Raw genomic sequence first — 14,152 nt, forward strand, 5'->3', positions numbered from 1 at the left:
TTTTGGAAACAGCTGTGATGGAAGGGAAAGGAGGAATTCCAGAGGGATGCAATGGCAGGGAGGTGACGGTGACGGTGACGGTGCGGGAAGGAGCCCGGAATGGGATGCCTCATGGCTCCGGCATTCGTGTAGGTGTCCCGCGGGCCAATGGCGGCGAGAGCGAGAGGAGGCGAGCCGGAACTCACTCTCCCCTCCATTTGCTGGAGGGCACGACGGGGCGGTCGCCGTCCAACCAGATGGGGCTCTGGGGCCCCGTCCAGCCAGCCAGCCAGCCCTCCCGGGGGCCGCGCCATGCCCAGGCCCATTCAAGGCAGGCTGGCGCGGCGGTGCATCACATGCTCCCTCGAGGGCAGGCAGGGAAAAGGGGTTCTCCCATCCATCCCCACCCCGTTTCCGTATATATAGGAGGAGAATCCCTCTCTGTTCCTCCAGTGACACAAAGAGCCAGAGAAAAGGAAGCACCTGCTCCTCTTATCTTATTTTAATTTTATTTGCATTTTGTTCAATTCTCCCATGCAAAATAAAAACTCCTAGGTTGGATTACTGGAGCTGGAAGGGGAGAGAGAGATTCCCTCTCCTGTGACTGGCTTGCTTTCTAGGGTGGAAAGGAAGGAGGGGAGAGAGACAAAATAAATTCTGGAAGCGACCGCTGAGAAAACCAACTTTGTTTTGGCCAGGCTGTTCTCTGAGAAGGCGAAGAGGAGAAGTGCTCAAGGAAAAGGTGAAGTAATGAATTCTGGGGGAACTTCAGTTTTCCAAATCTTTTTACACCAACTGTTTGTTTTTCCTAAGTCTGTAGCCTAATGAATGGGTCGGCAGCCCCACAGAAGATCTCTGGTGGTTTTCAGAGAGCAGCATTTCCTGGGCTAGGGGACAATGCAGAGAAAAGAAATCCGAGGACCGGTTGGTTTGTGCATTTGCCTCTGTTTGAATTGGCTGAGCAAGAGGCAGTTTGGAGCAAGGGAGCCCTGCCGCCTCTTTCAAAATCCCAAACAAATCCTGCGCTTCACTTGATTCAATATCTCTAGCTGGGGGAATTTGGTGTATTTAAAATATCTCATTGTTACACTGGAGGCAGGCTTGTGATGTAGTCCTACGGTAGAATCATAGAGTGGTAAGATTTGGAAGGGACTCTTTGGCCCAGTGTGGGACTCGAACCCACGACTCTCAAGAGCCCCAGGATCTACTGACCGAGCTGTCGGGAAACAAGTTCCTAGAACTGGGTGTGTGTTGGATGGTGGGGATGAAGACTCCTACTGGGAAAATGTATCCATTAAACTTCCCCTATTAAGCAGGAGGCGGAGGCGGGTCCATTCTTCCAAGTTCCATTGAACTAAATGGCGTGGCTCCCATTCATTCCAATGGGGCTGGTGAAGGAGCAGAAGCAGCGCCACGGAGGCCCGCTGGCGGAAGGCGGCTGGCCAGGGGAGGCCCGCCCAAGACATGTCGGCCCCTGAGGCGGCGCCAAAAGGGCACCAGGGAAGACCCTGAAAGACTGGCAGCAGGCTATGGCGCTTTGCCTGACGGGCCCGCTCCCCTTGCCTCACCAAGCTGCTCGCTTCCACGAGGGAAGCGATCACCTGGGGCGGCAGGATCCAGCGGGGCCTCAGATCCTGAGGGGTCTCTGGATCCCCGGCTTTGCTCCCGAGGTGGAGAAATGCCCTTTGGTGCTTCGCCGCCTCAGGCGCCCAAATGTCTTCCTCGAAAGCCTCTCGTCAGCCGGGTCGGACGCTCTCGGGTCGGACGGAGCCCACCGGCCGTGGCGGCGGCGACAGTCCCCAGCCTTCCCGCGGGGGGGGGGGAGGGTCCCGGACTTCGCCTGATTGGAACCCGCTGGGCTGAGGAGAAACTTCTTGGCATCTCCCTCCCCACGAGGGCTGGGCCTGGGGTTCTCTTTCGCGCGGCCGCACCTTGGTCCCCGCGGGGCTGGACGGGAGATCCCCGGCGCTCGAGGCCTGGCCGCCTGGCTCCAGCTGCTGCCAGCTGCTCTTTGGGACTCCGGCGAGCGCGAAACCCAACTCCGAAGCCCGAGCCCTTTCTCACGCGGGCGCAATTGGGCCTCGGGGAGGTGGGGGGAGAAAAGGCCGCCCCAAGGAGCCCATCCGAGCAGCGAGGGGGGCTGAGGAAACCGCATCGACACCTGCGGCGGAATGAGGCCGGGGAGATCTCGGAGGGCAAGGACAGAAGGACTCGCCACCACTCTAGGCTCGCTCTCTGTGCGCGTGCAAGTAGAGAACCCTCGTTGCACGCAGAAATGTAGCGCATCAGGGACCAAAGCTTTCACGCCACCTCCCCGCCTCCTGCCCTGAGGGATTTTCTGCTTGCGGGGAGGTTGCTTTGAAATGCGAAGTGCTCCTCGCAATACGGAAAGGCGCGGTCCATTCTGCTGCCTTCTCCCTCACGGCCGTCTGCTTGCGGGGATAACCCCGATTTTGCATCCCACGAGCTCCGAGGACCCAGAGGATCTTGCTGGCGGCCGGGCGTGGGAGGGGGCGCTCTTCCGCCGGCAGCGCTGGGGTCTCGGCCCATGTTCCCCGGCCAATGCCTCCTCCTCCTCCAGCAGGTTTCCCAGAGGCGGCGGCTCTCTCCGCTGCCTCCCTCCTCCCTTTCGCATCGCTTTGCGTGCGCGCGCGTGTATGTTAGTAAGTACAGTATTGCAAGCAGAGAAGACAACTTGCCGGAAGCTCCTGACCTGAACCCTGATTTCTAGGTACTGTGCCTTTCTCTCTCAGGACGGACTGGAGAGACACGCATCCCTCCCTCCTGGCCAGTTCAGGGCTGTCCTGGGACACAGAATCGATGCCCAGCGGCGGCTCCTTGGCACTCTGCTCGCTTTAAGCTCAGAAGATTGCTCTGGATTTTGTGTGTGTGTGTGGCGGGGGGATGGGGTGGGAGGGACGAAGTGCGGAATCCACGCGTGGTACCTCCGTCTCTGCTTCAAAGGGCTCGCAGTTCCAGTGCGTCTCACATACCCACGCGCTTAGGAGCAAAAACTTACCGTGTCTTCCTTCGCAGGTTCCAAAGACTCCCAGCGAAGCGACGATGTTCCCCAGGCTCTTTCAGCAGTGGAGTTTCCTGGTTTTCCTACTGAGTTACTGTGTACCCTCCTCTGAGAGATCGCTGGAAGGGAATAGCCGCAGACTGTAAGTTCCAGTTTGAACTTCCTCTCCTCTATCATTACAACTGGAGTAGCTGGGGAGAAAACTTTGATACAGCAACAGCTCTGATCTCCTCTTTCTAACAGTGGCATTTCAGCTTTTCACAGGGAGAAGTTCCTGAAACTTCTTAAATCTTATGAAGTCATTGGTCAAAGATACAGATTTTATTCAACCTTTAAAGACTAATAGCAATAAGGACAAGTTTAATTTTAGAAAAATAACAGATAAGGAATTCTCTCTTTCACTGCTTCCAGTTTTTTTAAAAGTGTGATTATGAAGACTGTTTGGGGACAGCATAATATTTGGAAGAGTTGAGAACAGTGATGGGGGTGGGAAGAATCTCACGCAGTGATTCTTGGCAATGCATAAGAGGAAAAAATTGCTGTCCTTAAAGGACACGGGGTGGGGAGCAGCGCCTCACTTGTGTACAATTACAAATATACACACAGACAGTATTCATATTACAGGAATGCTACAATAGCAGACACACTATAGACTTCAGATGTGAAAATAGGGCTATAGGCATGTTGGCCTAGGTCCCAGCTACACTGTGGGAGAATATACATGACTCTTACCATATATCACAGTTATTGCCTTCACCCAACTTGGTACCGTGCCAGTTAACATTAACTCTCTGGTCCAGAATTAAATATCTGATTTAGCGAGAGAAGTTTTGAGATAAGAGAATCTGAGAAAGAACCCAAACATGTATGCTCCCCCACTGCCCCCATGTTTATTAATATGAATCATATGCCTGCATATGTGGTTACAAACTGATGTTCAATAGATTTCTAGTTACTTAAGATCCTGGTCCTGAAATCTCTTTATGCTGGCTTAATTCTTTGGAAGGGGAGTGTCCAATAAGTTCAGAAGCCAGTTATAAACCAACAATTTTAGGAAACCATATATTCCATAAACTTAGAAGTAAAAGTGCTGCTTATTACCTTTACGCTGTTTTATTGCTTTTATTTCTGTTTTTAGGCTCTATTTTTATATTAGTGATTGATGTTTCTGGGGGTGGCATCCAAATACCATGAATAAAAGTCAGTAGATTGTTTATATAAGTGATCAGATGCAGATGTAACTTGCCTGATGCAGTACATTGATTGTTGGGATTATTAATAATAAATCCATTCAAATTTGGTTGGAAAACACATGCATGAACTTTGTCCCAAAAGGCAAACTTTAAACCTCCTTGAGCAATGTGGGTAGAGAACACTGTCCTGAAGATAAAGCTAAAGGACATTCTCTTCCCCTTGTTAACACTAGTTACGTCTTTTACTTGGAAATGCTGTGTGGTATTCAGCTAACTTTTACTCAGATTGGGCATATCAAAATTAATGAACATGTCAAAGTTAGGTCCATTTCAGCTGATCTGCTGTGAGTAAAACTAAGTTGAATGCCACCCCATGCTTCTCACTGCAGCTAATAAGAAAATCCATGTTTGGATTTGTGTTGAGCCTTTCTTTGGAACCAGTCCTATATATCTTTCTATTAATCAGGGCTCCCTTTCTTCTGAGGCAATGCTCCCCACCATGAATCTCTGATTATTCCCTCTCCACTAAATATTACCAAGGCAAAATTCACAGTCACACACCCCTTGGTGCTAACCCAGACTGAGTCACTGCGTTTCGAAGTGATATTGCTGAACAAAGCCCACAAACAACAACAGCCTGCCATATTACAAAGGACAGCTGTTTTGAGTTGATTGGTAACTTAGTTTGGTAGGCTATAGACTGAACGCAGCAAGCTGCCAAAAACAGATTTGGTCCCCAAGACCGTAGCCTCTACCTGTCCTATAGTGCTAACCCCAAGCCAACCTCCAACTGTGGAATGAAAGAGCAAATTGTGGCAGAGGGGTTTCACAGGAGTCTGTAAACACGAGAATGCCACCAAACCCACAAAGTACCTTACAGATCAGTAAACATTCTAGCAATAGAAAGTTTCTTGGCATGTATTTTCCTAAAGACTCCAGGAGGAGAAGGCAAACTGCAGTTCTGAGAAGCGGGCTTTTTCGAGGCAGTGAAAGAGAAATTGGGCCAGGGCGACTGTTTGAAGTTATGGTGATCAAGACATCAGGAGTGGACACTTTTCTAATGATGACTGGTTAACCATTTTTCCTTTGGGGATTTGCAGTTTAACCCAACCAGTGTGTTTATGATGCTGAATTCATAGCAGTCAGTACTGTGTACATGAGATTGAATGATAGTTCTGTGAATGCGGCATACAATGTATACAGTAATTTGTGTGGGTACTTCTGGGCAGCGAGAAACCATAAGCTCTCAACTCTTCTCTCAAAATTGCTTACCACATGTTAGCATTGCATTAACTGCATCTGGTTTGGGGTCAGAATTCTTTCATTTTACATGGCTTGCAGGCTGGAAGGGACCTCTAGTGGGTTATCCTAATAATTTCGAAATCTTCAATCTTTCTGTTTTTAGGAACTCAACAAGTAATCCACTCCAGTGATTAAAGTTTAATAGTTTAATCTTTTTCCAGTCCATACAGTTACATGGAATGGGAGAAATAATTACATTTCTTATAGCCTGTGTTATGGTTCTATTATTATTATTATTATTATTATTATTATTATTATTATTATTATTAAAAAGACATCATTTACTAGGGCCTCCCCAAGATGTTCTGGTTCCTGCTGGGGTGGGGTATTTAAAGAGTGTGGGATGACCTTTCTTCCCACCACGTCCTCTTTTTGGCCGCAAATTACTATTTCTTAGAAGCATTTACAGTTGCAGCCTACACACTGGTTCAACACACTGAATGTTTATTTTAAAACAATTACAGTAACTGGGTCTGTGAACTACGTAAATGCACATGAATGTCAATCTAATATAAATGCAGAGGGGCAAGCTGTGCATTTTTATTTTTACTTTAAAAGGGGTTTGTGTGCATGCATGCATCTCTCTCATACACCATTTTAACTAAATTAGACGAGAAGAGGGTGGAGAGATGAGAGTTAGAGAGACCAAGGTGGGCAAGGTGAATTCTTCACATTTATTTGGAAGGGTCAGCCAGGTTTGGCTTCTGAATTTTTAATAAAGTATCTAATTTTGGGGATTGTTAAGAAGGGAGAAGGTTTCTCATGAAAGCATCCTGAGAAATTCTGAAAGCACTGCAAGAAATGTTGCTTTGGACAGACTGGCAAATATGATAAAAATAGTAGCTAAGAACTAACTGGACCCTTTAACACTACAATTTTAAGGGTACATGTTTTAATGCAGTGCGTCAAACTGCTTGAGGTACATGCCTTCTCTTCAACCCTTTTGCCTTCCCATGAATCTACATGATTTGTTTGGTTTTAGGTTCATGAGTACACCTCTAATGTTAATGCTTGCAGTGTTTGAAGTGACCTTTAAGTGAAGGGACTTCCACACTGTAACTAAGCTATTGCAGTTTTTGAGCTGAAATCACAGAGAGTTTCATCAGGCCTGTATAAACTATTTTAGTCAGTGTGAGAGGTGTTACACTTTGGTAACATCAACAAGGTATCAATTAGTACACATGACTTTCATTAAAATGTTAAAACTGATCATATCAATGGGATTCTCACTTGGAGGGTATGAAGGCACTATTTTCCCAGCTCTGTTGCTGCCAGGGGCTTCCTAGTTTGCAGCTCAGCCTCTTAGCCACTTAGGACAGATCAGGGCAGACCAAAGACCACAGGCAAGACCTTCTTATAACCCTTGACGCAACACTTTTAAATGAAGTTACTCCACACATGCAAGTCATCAAGTGATGAGGAATCAAGCTATGAGAAATTAATAAATGAACATCCATCCAAGTGGTGATGGGGTGGTAATAACATAGATTTCATGTTGGTATTTAAGACCTCTTGGCCTCTGCATGTTACACAGAAAATTGCCGGTCTCTACATTCAAAATAGTCGCTATGGAGATCAATGCACCAGGCAGCAAGTTGATATATGGTTCTTCTTGCTGCCATATTTCTTGATAAAATAGATCAACATGCCTACCTCATTAAGAAACAGAGTAGTGACATCTGTTGACTTGACCAATAGGAGTCTCCTCATTCATAATATGATATAATACGTTTTGTGCAATAACCATGTGAATGTCTCAGCGCATTCCACTACTAGCAGACTGGAAGGACAGCTACTTGTGGCACCTTTGGGATCCACAATCCCACTTCCCTTTTTCTCCTGTGAGTTCACAATGCATCCACCTTGCCCTGAGGCAGAAACACACATTTTCCCATCATTAATTACTTCCCAGGCAACGCTTAGATCACTTGTTGGATCACAGTATGGTTTCTGTGGACCACATTTTCTTAACTCCCTTGTTATTCCAGTCTGCACTGCTTGCAAAATGCCTGGTTAAACCATTGCTTAACTAGCCTAGAATTGAGGAAGCTCAGAAAATGTGATATAGACTGCTCCTGCTGTATAAAAAAGTAGTTTAGGAAAGTATTATGTACATAGAAACAAATTAAGAGTGCCTAAAGGATGGGTGCTGCTGAGGAAAAGTGGTTAATAAAGAATATAATACTGAGGCATTGAGAAAATCTGACATCTAGGCTAGCTTGGAACATGTATGCCAGTATTCTACCTGAGAGATGGCCAGCTGATAAATAGCAGACCAAATATTCCCTTCAAATCACTCACCATCCAAAGTGCTTTTATTCAGTCCCTAGTAGTGCTACTAGATTATAATCAAGAGATGGTAAGTGGTTTGCCAATGGCTTAACTTCAAAGAAAAATAAAAAGGCATTTTTTCAAGTGGAAAGAAAGAGCTAACCCATGTGGCAACTGCCTCCAGATTTTCACATCAAGCCCTGTCTATAGTTGGGTGCATGTGCACCATGCATGAAATCGTCCTTGCTGCTCCATAAATTTATTATGGGGCCTGACCAATGATGAGGTTGATTCATTTGGCAGCATACACGTCTGAGTCACAGACTACCACCTGAAGAGTAGAATGCCCCAGAGAACATAGAAGCTGGTCATCCTGTTCCAGTAACTGAAAATCATAAAAACAGGTTGATACGTCCTCAGCACATGGTCTCCTTTGGATCATGTTCTGGTGACAAACTACAAGAAAGAAGATTCCACCTAAACATTAGGAAGAACTTCCTGACAGTAAGAGCTGTTCAACAGTGGAACTTGCTGCCAAGGAGTGTGGTGGAGTCTCCTTCTTTGGAGGTCTTTAAGCAGAGGCTTGACAGCCATATGTCAAGAATGCTTTGATGGTGTTTCCTGCTTGGCAGGGGGTTGGACTGGATGGCCCTTGTGGTCTCTTCCAACTCTATGATTCTATGACACAGCTCTTCACCAAGTACTTGTTCCATCTACATACAAAAAAACCCTCCCCATACTTTAGAAGGGGGAGGGGCTTGCCATGGTCTGCACTCAGCAGTAGATTAGTCAACAAAGCATCTCCACTGAGAGAACAAATACGTTAGCGTCGAAGGCAAGGCCCTATAATTAATCTATTCATAAAAGGTGTGTGGAACATTAATGCTTTACAACCTAGATTTCTTTTAAACTAAAGGAAGTGCCTATCTCAGAAATGCATGCATGATGCGTTTGCGTAAGAGCATTTCTAAGGACCATTTTGATATTACAGCAGTGGAGTTGCTGCTGCAATGTGTCTCTTCCCTGGGCTACTCTGGTGACATCAGAAGGATGAGGTCACTTGGGAAAAGGCCACAACAGAGATTGACAACATCCCAGCATTGTTCTTCCTGAAAATTAGAATGCTGGCATGGAAATGAGTCATGCTAAGTCATGCACATGATCTCAGACTTCACTGCTACCAGAGTGGTGCAAGAAGGAGACATTTTCCACTGGTCCATATCATAAAGTTTATGTCAGAAGGCACCCTGACATAAGACTGCTTGGGGGATAATCTGTTTGGAAATATTTGCCCATATTAAGTCAAAGAGCGCATAAGCTGAATTTTTATTCCCCTACAATACATTACGTCCATGTCTTTTGCAACTTTATGTGGTTGTCTTTGATAGCCAAGACTGCTCAATAGGTTGAGTGTAAGATAATTAGCAAATTATTTCAATTTTAGATCTCCTATTTCTGTAAGGAAAAGTGAACCAAAAGTAGCTCATGTCCAAGGAAATGCTTTAGAGGTGCTTTAGAGGAAATGCTTTAGAGGTGGAAGATTTCACTGTACCCAAAGAGAAGGAATAGGTAAACTGACTTAGCAACATTTCATTTTTCTCTAATTGAAGTGTGGATTTGCTTTTTTTCCAAGCAGCAAAAGGACAGTATCAGAATACCAGCTGTTGCATGATAAAGGAAAGTCTTTGCAAGATATTCGAAGACGAAACTTCCTGCAAAATTTAATTGAAGGGGTTAACACAGCCGAGATCCGGTCTATGTCAGAGGTATCACCAAACCCTAAACCTGCCACCATCGCAAAGAATTATGCTGTCCGGTTGGGCAGTGAAGATGAAGGCAAGTGCCTGACTCAAGAGACCAACAAAGCCCAGACGTACAAAGAGCAGCCTCTTAAGGCTCCAGGAAAGAAAAAGAAAGGAAAGCCCGGGAAACGTAAAGAGCAAGAGAAGAAAAAAAGGAGGATTCGTTCAGCCTGGTTCAGCTCAAGAGGGTCTGGAAGTGAAATGACACAGATCCCCCTCTTGGACATCTTTGGAACTACAAATATCAATACAAGGTAATACTCTTCAGCCTTAATGCAGAAGGCAAGAATTTAAATGTCCAGGGTCTACCCAAGACAATAGGATGCCCAAAGTGGAAAACTTTAGGCATCCTATTGTCCAAGTAATTAACATGGGCAAAATGCACTGCAAAGTTCTCCTATGCAAACTCCACTGATGCAAACCGGAGATGTGCAAGTGAGTCTTGCCTCCAGCAGTTACACCTTGCCTCATGGTATGACCATCTCCAATCCCCATTTTTCCTACATCACTTAGAGGGTGAAAAATATTAAGCGACTTCCTCTCCTACAAGAGCAGTAGCTCCCCACTTCTTTAAGGTAATTTGGTGTTTGCCTTTGAGTCAGTTCCTCAGCAGCAAAGTTACCTGGACAAAACTCCAAGCTCTTAGGTCCCTCTTTACGGAACTAGTAACTATGTAACTACTATATTTACTAGTCAAATTAATTGCAGAGAGATTTGTATTTGTGCTAGGAGAAAATCAAGCCCTTTACAACTTCTGCACCTTTTAAAAATGCAACACGGTTTTTCTAAAATGAGAGGCTTTTCGAATTTTAGGATTATGAGATGATAGTCTACCTTATATCTTCCACAGATATAAAAAGTAAGCTAAGTTCCCCCCTTGCCTTTAACAATTTGCACCATTTTTTTAAAAAAGAAAGAAAACCTCACTGTTTGTATCCTTAGGGGAGAACATGGAAAGTTTCTCTTAGTAATATCTGCTAACACCGACCAGCCTTTCTGCCATAATATTTTCCCTGCCATTAGGACTTGTTAGTTCAGTTCCAATTTTGCTGCCAGCTTGTCAAACAATTACACTGCTGCTGAAAAATGTGGAGCATTGCCCCAGGGGTAGAGAAACATGTTTCTCTCATGTATGACAAGCTTCTTAAAAAGAGTAAGTTTAAGAGCTACAACTTTGCACAGATTCCATATCATCATTTTCTGAAAGAATTGTGAAAGTTCTCATTCTTTCACTCACCTTTAACTCAAAGAAAATATAGTGATTTTTATTTCACCCAAAGATTTCAGGATTAGACATTGCAAAATGGAAATTCTAAGCATGCTTACTCTGAAATTCAAGAGTTCAACAGGAGTTGCTCTCTAACAGATGTGCTTCTTAGGGTTGAATCTTATTTTCTTACATTTGTACCCTACCTTTCTTCCAACGGTCTCAAAGCAAATAGCATGGAGAGATCCCTTTTTAGCTAGTATATAGACTACTGACTTATTTGTAATATTAGACATTCAGTTTGCAGCAACAGGCAAATTTAACAACTATTTATATACTCCTGACACAAGCATTACCAGTCTCCTATAAATATGTGGAAACGTAATAAACAGAGGAGGTAATATTTGGGTTCCTGTGTGGGCAACGCCTACAGATACACAAGGTGTCACTTTTGTATGATTTGAACTGTAGGATTGGCCTAATCTTCATGTAGGCGACTTACTATTCACAATAACCCATTCCCCAAAATTTTCTAAGTTTATTCTTAGGACTTGCATTTCTACAGCATTTCTATCCACGTTTGTGTCTGTGTTGTCTTTTTTGTGGCAGTCCTTTTTATTTTTGCTGTCCATGGTCCATTTTGCTGTCCATTTTGTCCTAGCACCTACAGAGCTTCAACCACTATGAGTACTGGCACCACATTTTTTTCCAAGAGAAAAACTGTCTGTCTGTTTCAGTGGTAAAACAGCCTTCCATTGGTGCAATGTGACTTCCCCTTCTTCTCTCCCCTGCAGCTCCTTTGGACCACCTTTCAGGGGAGGGTGCAAGGGATGGAGAAGAAGGGGCGGTTCCATCACATTCAATCCACTCATGCGATGTTGGATGTAATCCATTGTGTTCTATTTTGCAACATTTGAACCAACATTGCTGTGTCCAAAGGACACCCAAAATGCTCAAAGTGTTTCTAGATTGGGGCTTGTCACAAAACATTTTTGTTTTCAGTATAATAGTTTACGAGTATTATAGGCCTGTAAGGACTTTGAATACTTGAGATATTTAAAACATATCTTTTAGGAAAGGAAGTGATTAAGCACAACAGCAAAATCCCTTCTCTGCCAAATAGAATGTAGAATTTCAGCTTCTGAGCTCCCAAAGCAGCTTTACCTGATGCAGTGCTAATAAGGGAGCAAAGGTACATGTTCCCACCCTGTTAATCAAGTGACAATCAACCTTAAAGACTGGTAGAACATTTCCAGGAACTGTGACTTCAGTTATCTTTTCATGATATACCTCTGCTTTCCCCCTCAAATTGCAGATTTTAAAATGCTTTCAATTACAGTGGTACCTCAGGTTAAGAACTTAATTCATTCTGGAGGTCCATTCTTAACCTGAAACTTCTTAACCTGAGGTACCACTTTAGCTAATGGGGTCTCTCGCTGCCGCAGCGCGATTTCTGTTCTCATCCTGAGGTAAAGTTCTTAACCCAAGATACTATTTCTGGGTTAGCGGAGTCTGTAACCTGAAGCGTCTGTAACCCAAGGTACCACTGTACTTTCCTCATACGCAGTATAAGAGAAATCAAAGTGTGAACTTGTCCCAATATAGTGCAGCCAGCATTCAAAGTGATTGTTTAATTTGATCAAGGTAGTAAAAAATCACAAACCTGGACATGATTGTTATTTATACACTCTGAAGAAAGGAGGTGCACTTAACGGTCTAAGGCAACGTCTAATGTACGGGCCATGGTGCTCCAAGCTGAAATTCTCTTCATTCTCCAAAAAAAGAGTCAAACATGTTGAAAGCTTGCATATAATAACTTGCAATCTGCTCATCACTTCCATTTCCCATGGATTTGTGTGTCTTATGTCAGGATCTTAGGTGAATAAAGAAAGCTGCTTGAGGGCTGATGTGTGAAAATCCTCCAGCTTGGCAGAATGACACAGAAAACCAGGCCACCACAGCTTTGCCTAAAGGCTGTTTGCTCATCTTTGTTAAATGGTCACCTATAACCCACCCCTATTCCTTCATTTGGCTGTTTTGGTTCTTTCTCCCGGTCCATTCCCCATTTCTCAAGTTGTAAGCCAGTCACTCAGCTTGGGAACACAGCTCCAGATGTTGTGCACAGATATCCCCAGAAATGGGAACAGACTTTTCTGAAATATATCTCAAAGGCAGACTGGAGAATTACAGGTCTGAGCAGAATAAATCTTTGCCCAATGGCCACCCTCAGCAGGAAATGTAAAATAAGTAACAAAGAAGGAACAGATCTTGAACAGGATGTCATACTCAAACATAGGAAGCAAAGCTCAACAGGCCTGAATGGAACTTGGCTGCCTAGCCTGGATTTGGAAGGTGGATTTTTCACAATACCTAGTTTTAGATTTGTTTTAGTAGCACCATATTAAATTGTGATTAAAATGTGATGCATTGCTAATGACTGTGCATTGAGGGAGGGGGTCTGAGGAGAGACCCAGCTGCAAAGTATCAGCTACTTGGAATTGATCTCTAATACTTCACATTGCTAGTTTCCTAGTACTGAAAGCCATGCACAGTAGAGACTGAACAACAAAAATTCCAGAGTTGTTCATCATCTCTTCCAACAGGCACACCCTGTTGTGAGACTATAAATGTTGTGTCCAATTATTTTGTATGGGAAAATATTAATCCCCCCCGTTTCTCTTGCCTTTCTTTGCAGGAGGCGTTGACATCATCAGCTGAGATTTTTGGAAAACACACTGCAGTATTCTGTAATAGTCAACATATGGAAAGTGTTAGAATTATTTATTATCTGTAAATATTGTAAATGTATCAGAATAAAACGTTGGCCACAGATGCTCTCCAAAACTGCACATTTGAACATTGTGAATATTGGGAGATTCTTTTTGTGCAAAGACAATTCTTGTTGTCCATTTACCATAATTTATTTTGTTGAATGATGTATTTATTTCCATGAACGTTTATCTTGGTGCTGCTGACTTTCTATAATTTTTGTAACATAATGCACTTTAGATATACATTATGTCTTTTGTTGATACAACATAAATAAATGGTTCCTTTTTTATTGGTTTTAATGAGTTGCCTAAGTACAATTGTTTAAAAAACAAACAAATCTTCCATGCATGCATAAAAGGCGGTATTTTTACAATTATTTTTTAAAAGACCAATAAAATATAATGTAGTTAAAATCACATTATGACTCAGAGGGAGAAGTAGTGTGTCCTCTTAAGATCTCAAGGACAAGGAACAATCATTTCCCCCTTTGCAGCATCTGAAAATAGTCTTCAAACCTAATATGTTTATATTGGTTTTAGTTCCATTTTCACATTAGTTTTTAGTTAGAAATCACTAACGGTGTATCTGCCCTTAAGGCAGTGGA

General features: G+C 43.8%; 1 protein-coding gene across 4 annotated transcripts; it reads left to right on the forward strand.

Annotated features, from left to right (window-relative positions):
- Positions 1-303: 303 nt before the first annotated feature.
- PTHLH (parathyroid hormone like hormone) lies at positions 304-13,843 on the forward strand. Of its 4 annotated transcripts, none has more exons than XM_035138628.3 (4): positions 304-721; positions 3,016-3,143; positions 9,404-9,823; positions 13,472-13,843. In XM_035138628.3, the coding sequence occupies exons 2-4, from the start codon at positions 3,043-3,045 to the stop codon at positions 13,479-13,481; spliced, it is 531 nt and encodes a 176-aa protein (XP_034994519.1). In that variant the 5' UTR covers positions 304-721; positions 3,016-3,042; the 3' UTR covers positions 13,482-13,843. The 4 variants fall into 4 exon arrangements, with proteins under 4 accessions (XP_034994519.1, XP_034994517.1, XP_060131140.1 ...); XM_035138626.3 differs by having other exon boundaries at positions 590-721; positions 9,401-9,823; XM_060275157.2 differs by lacking the exon at positions 304-721 and adding an exon at positions 2,335-2,710.
- Positions 13,844-14,152: the final 309 nt, after the last annotated feature.

Source organism: Zootoca vivipara, chromosome 5, assembly GCF_965207765.1.
Source record: "Zootoca vivipara chromosome 5, rZooViv2.hap1.1, whole genome shotgun sequence".
Lineage (NCBI taxonomy): Eukaryota > Metazoa > Chordata > Lepidosauria > Squamata > Lacertidae > Zootoca > Zootoca vivipara.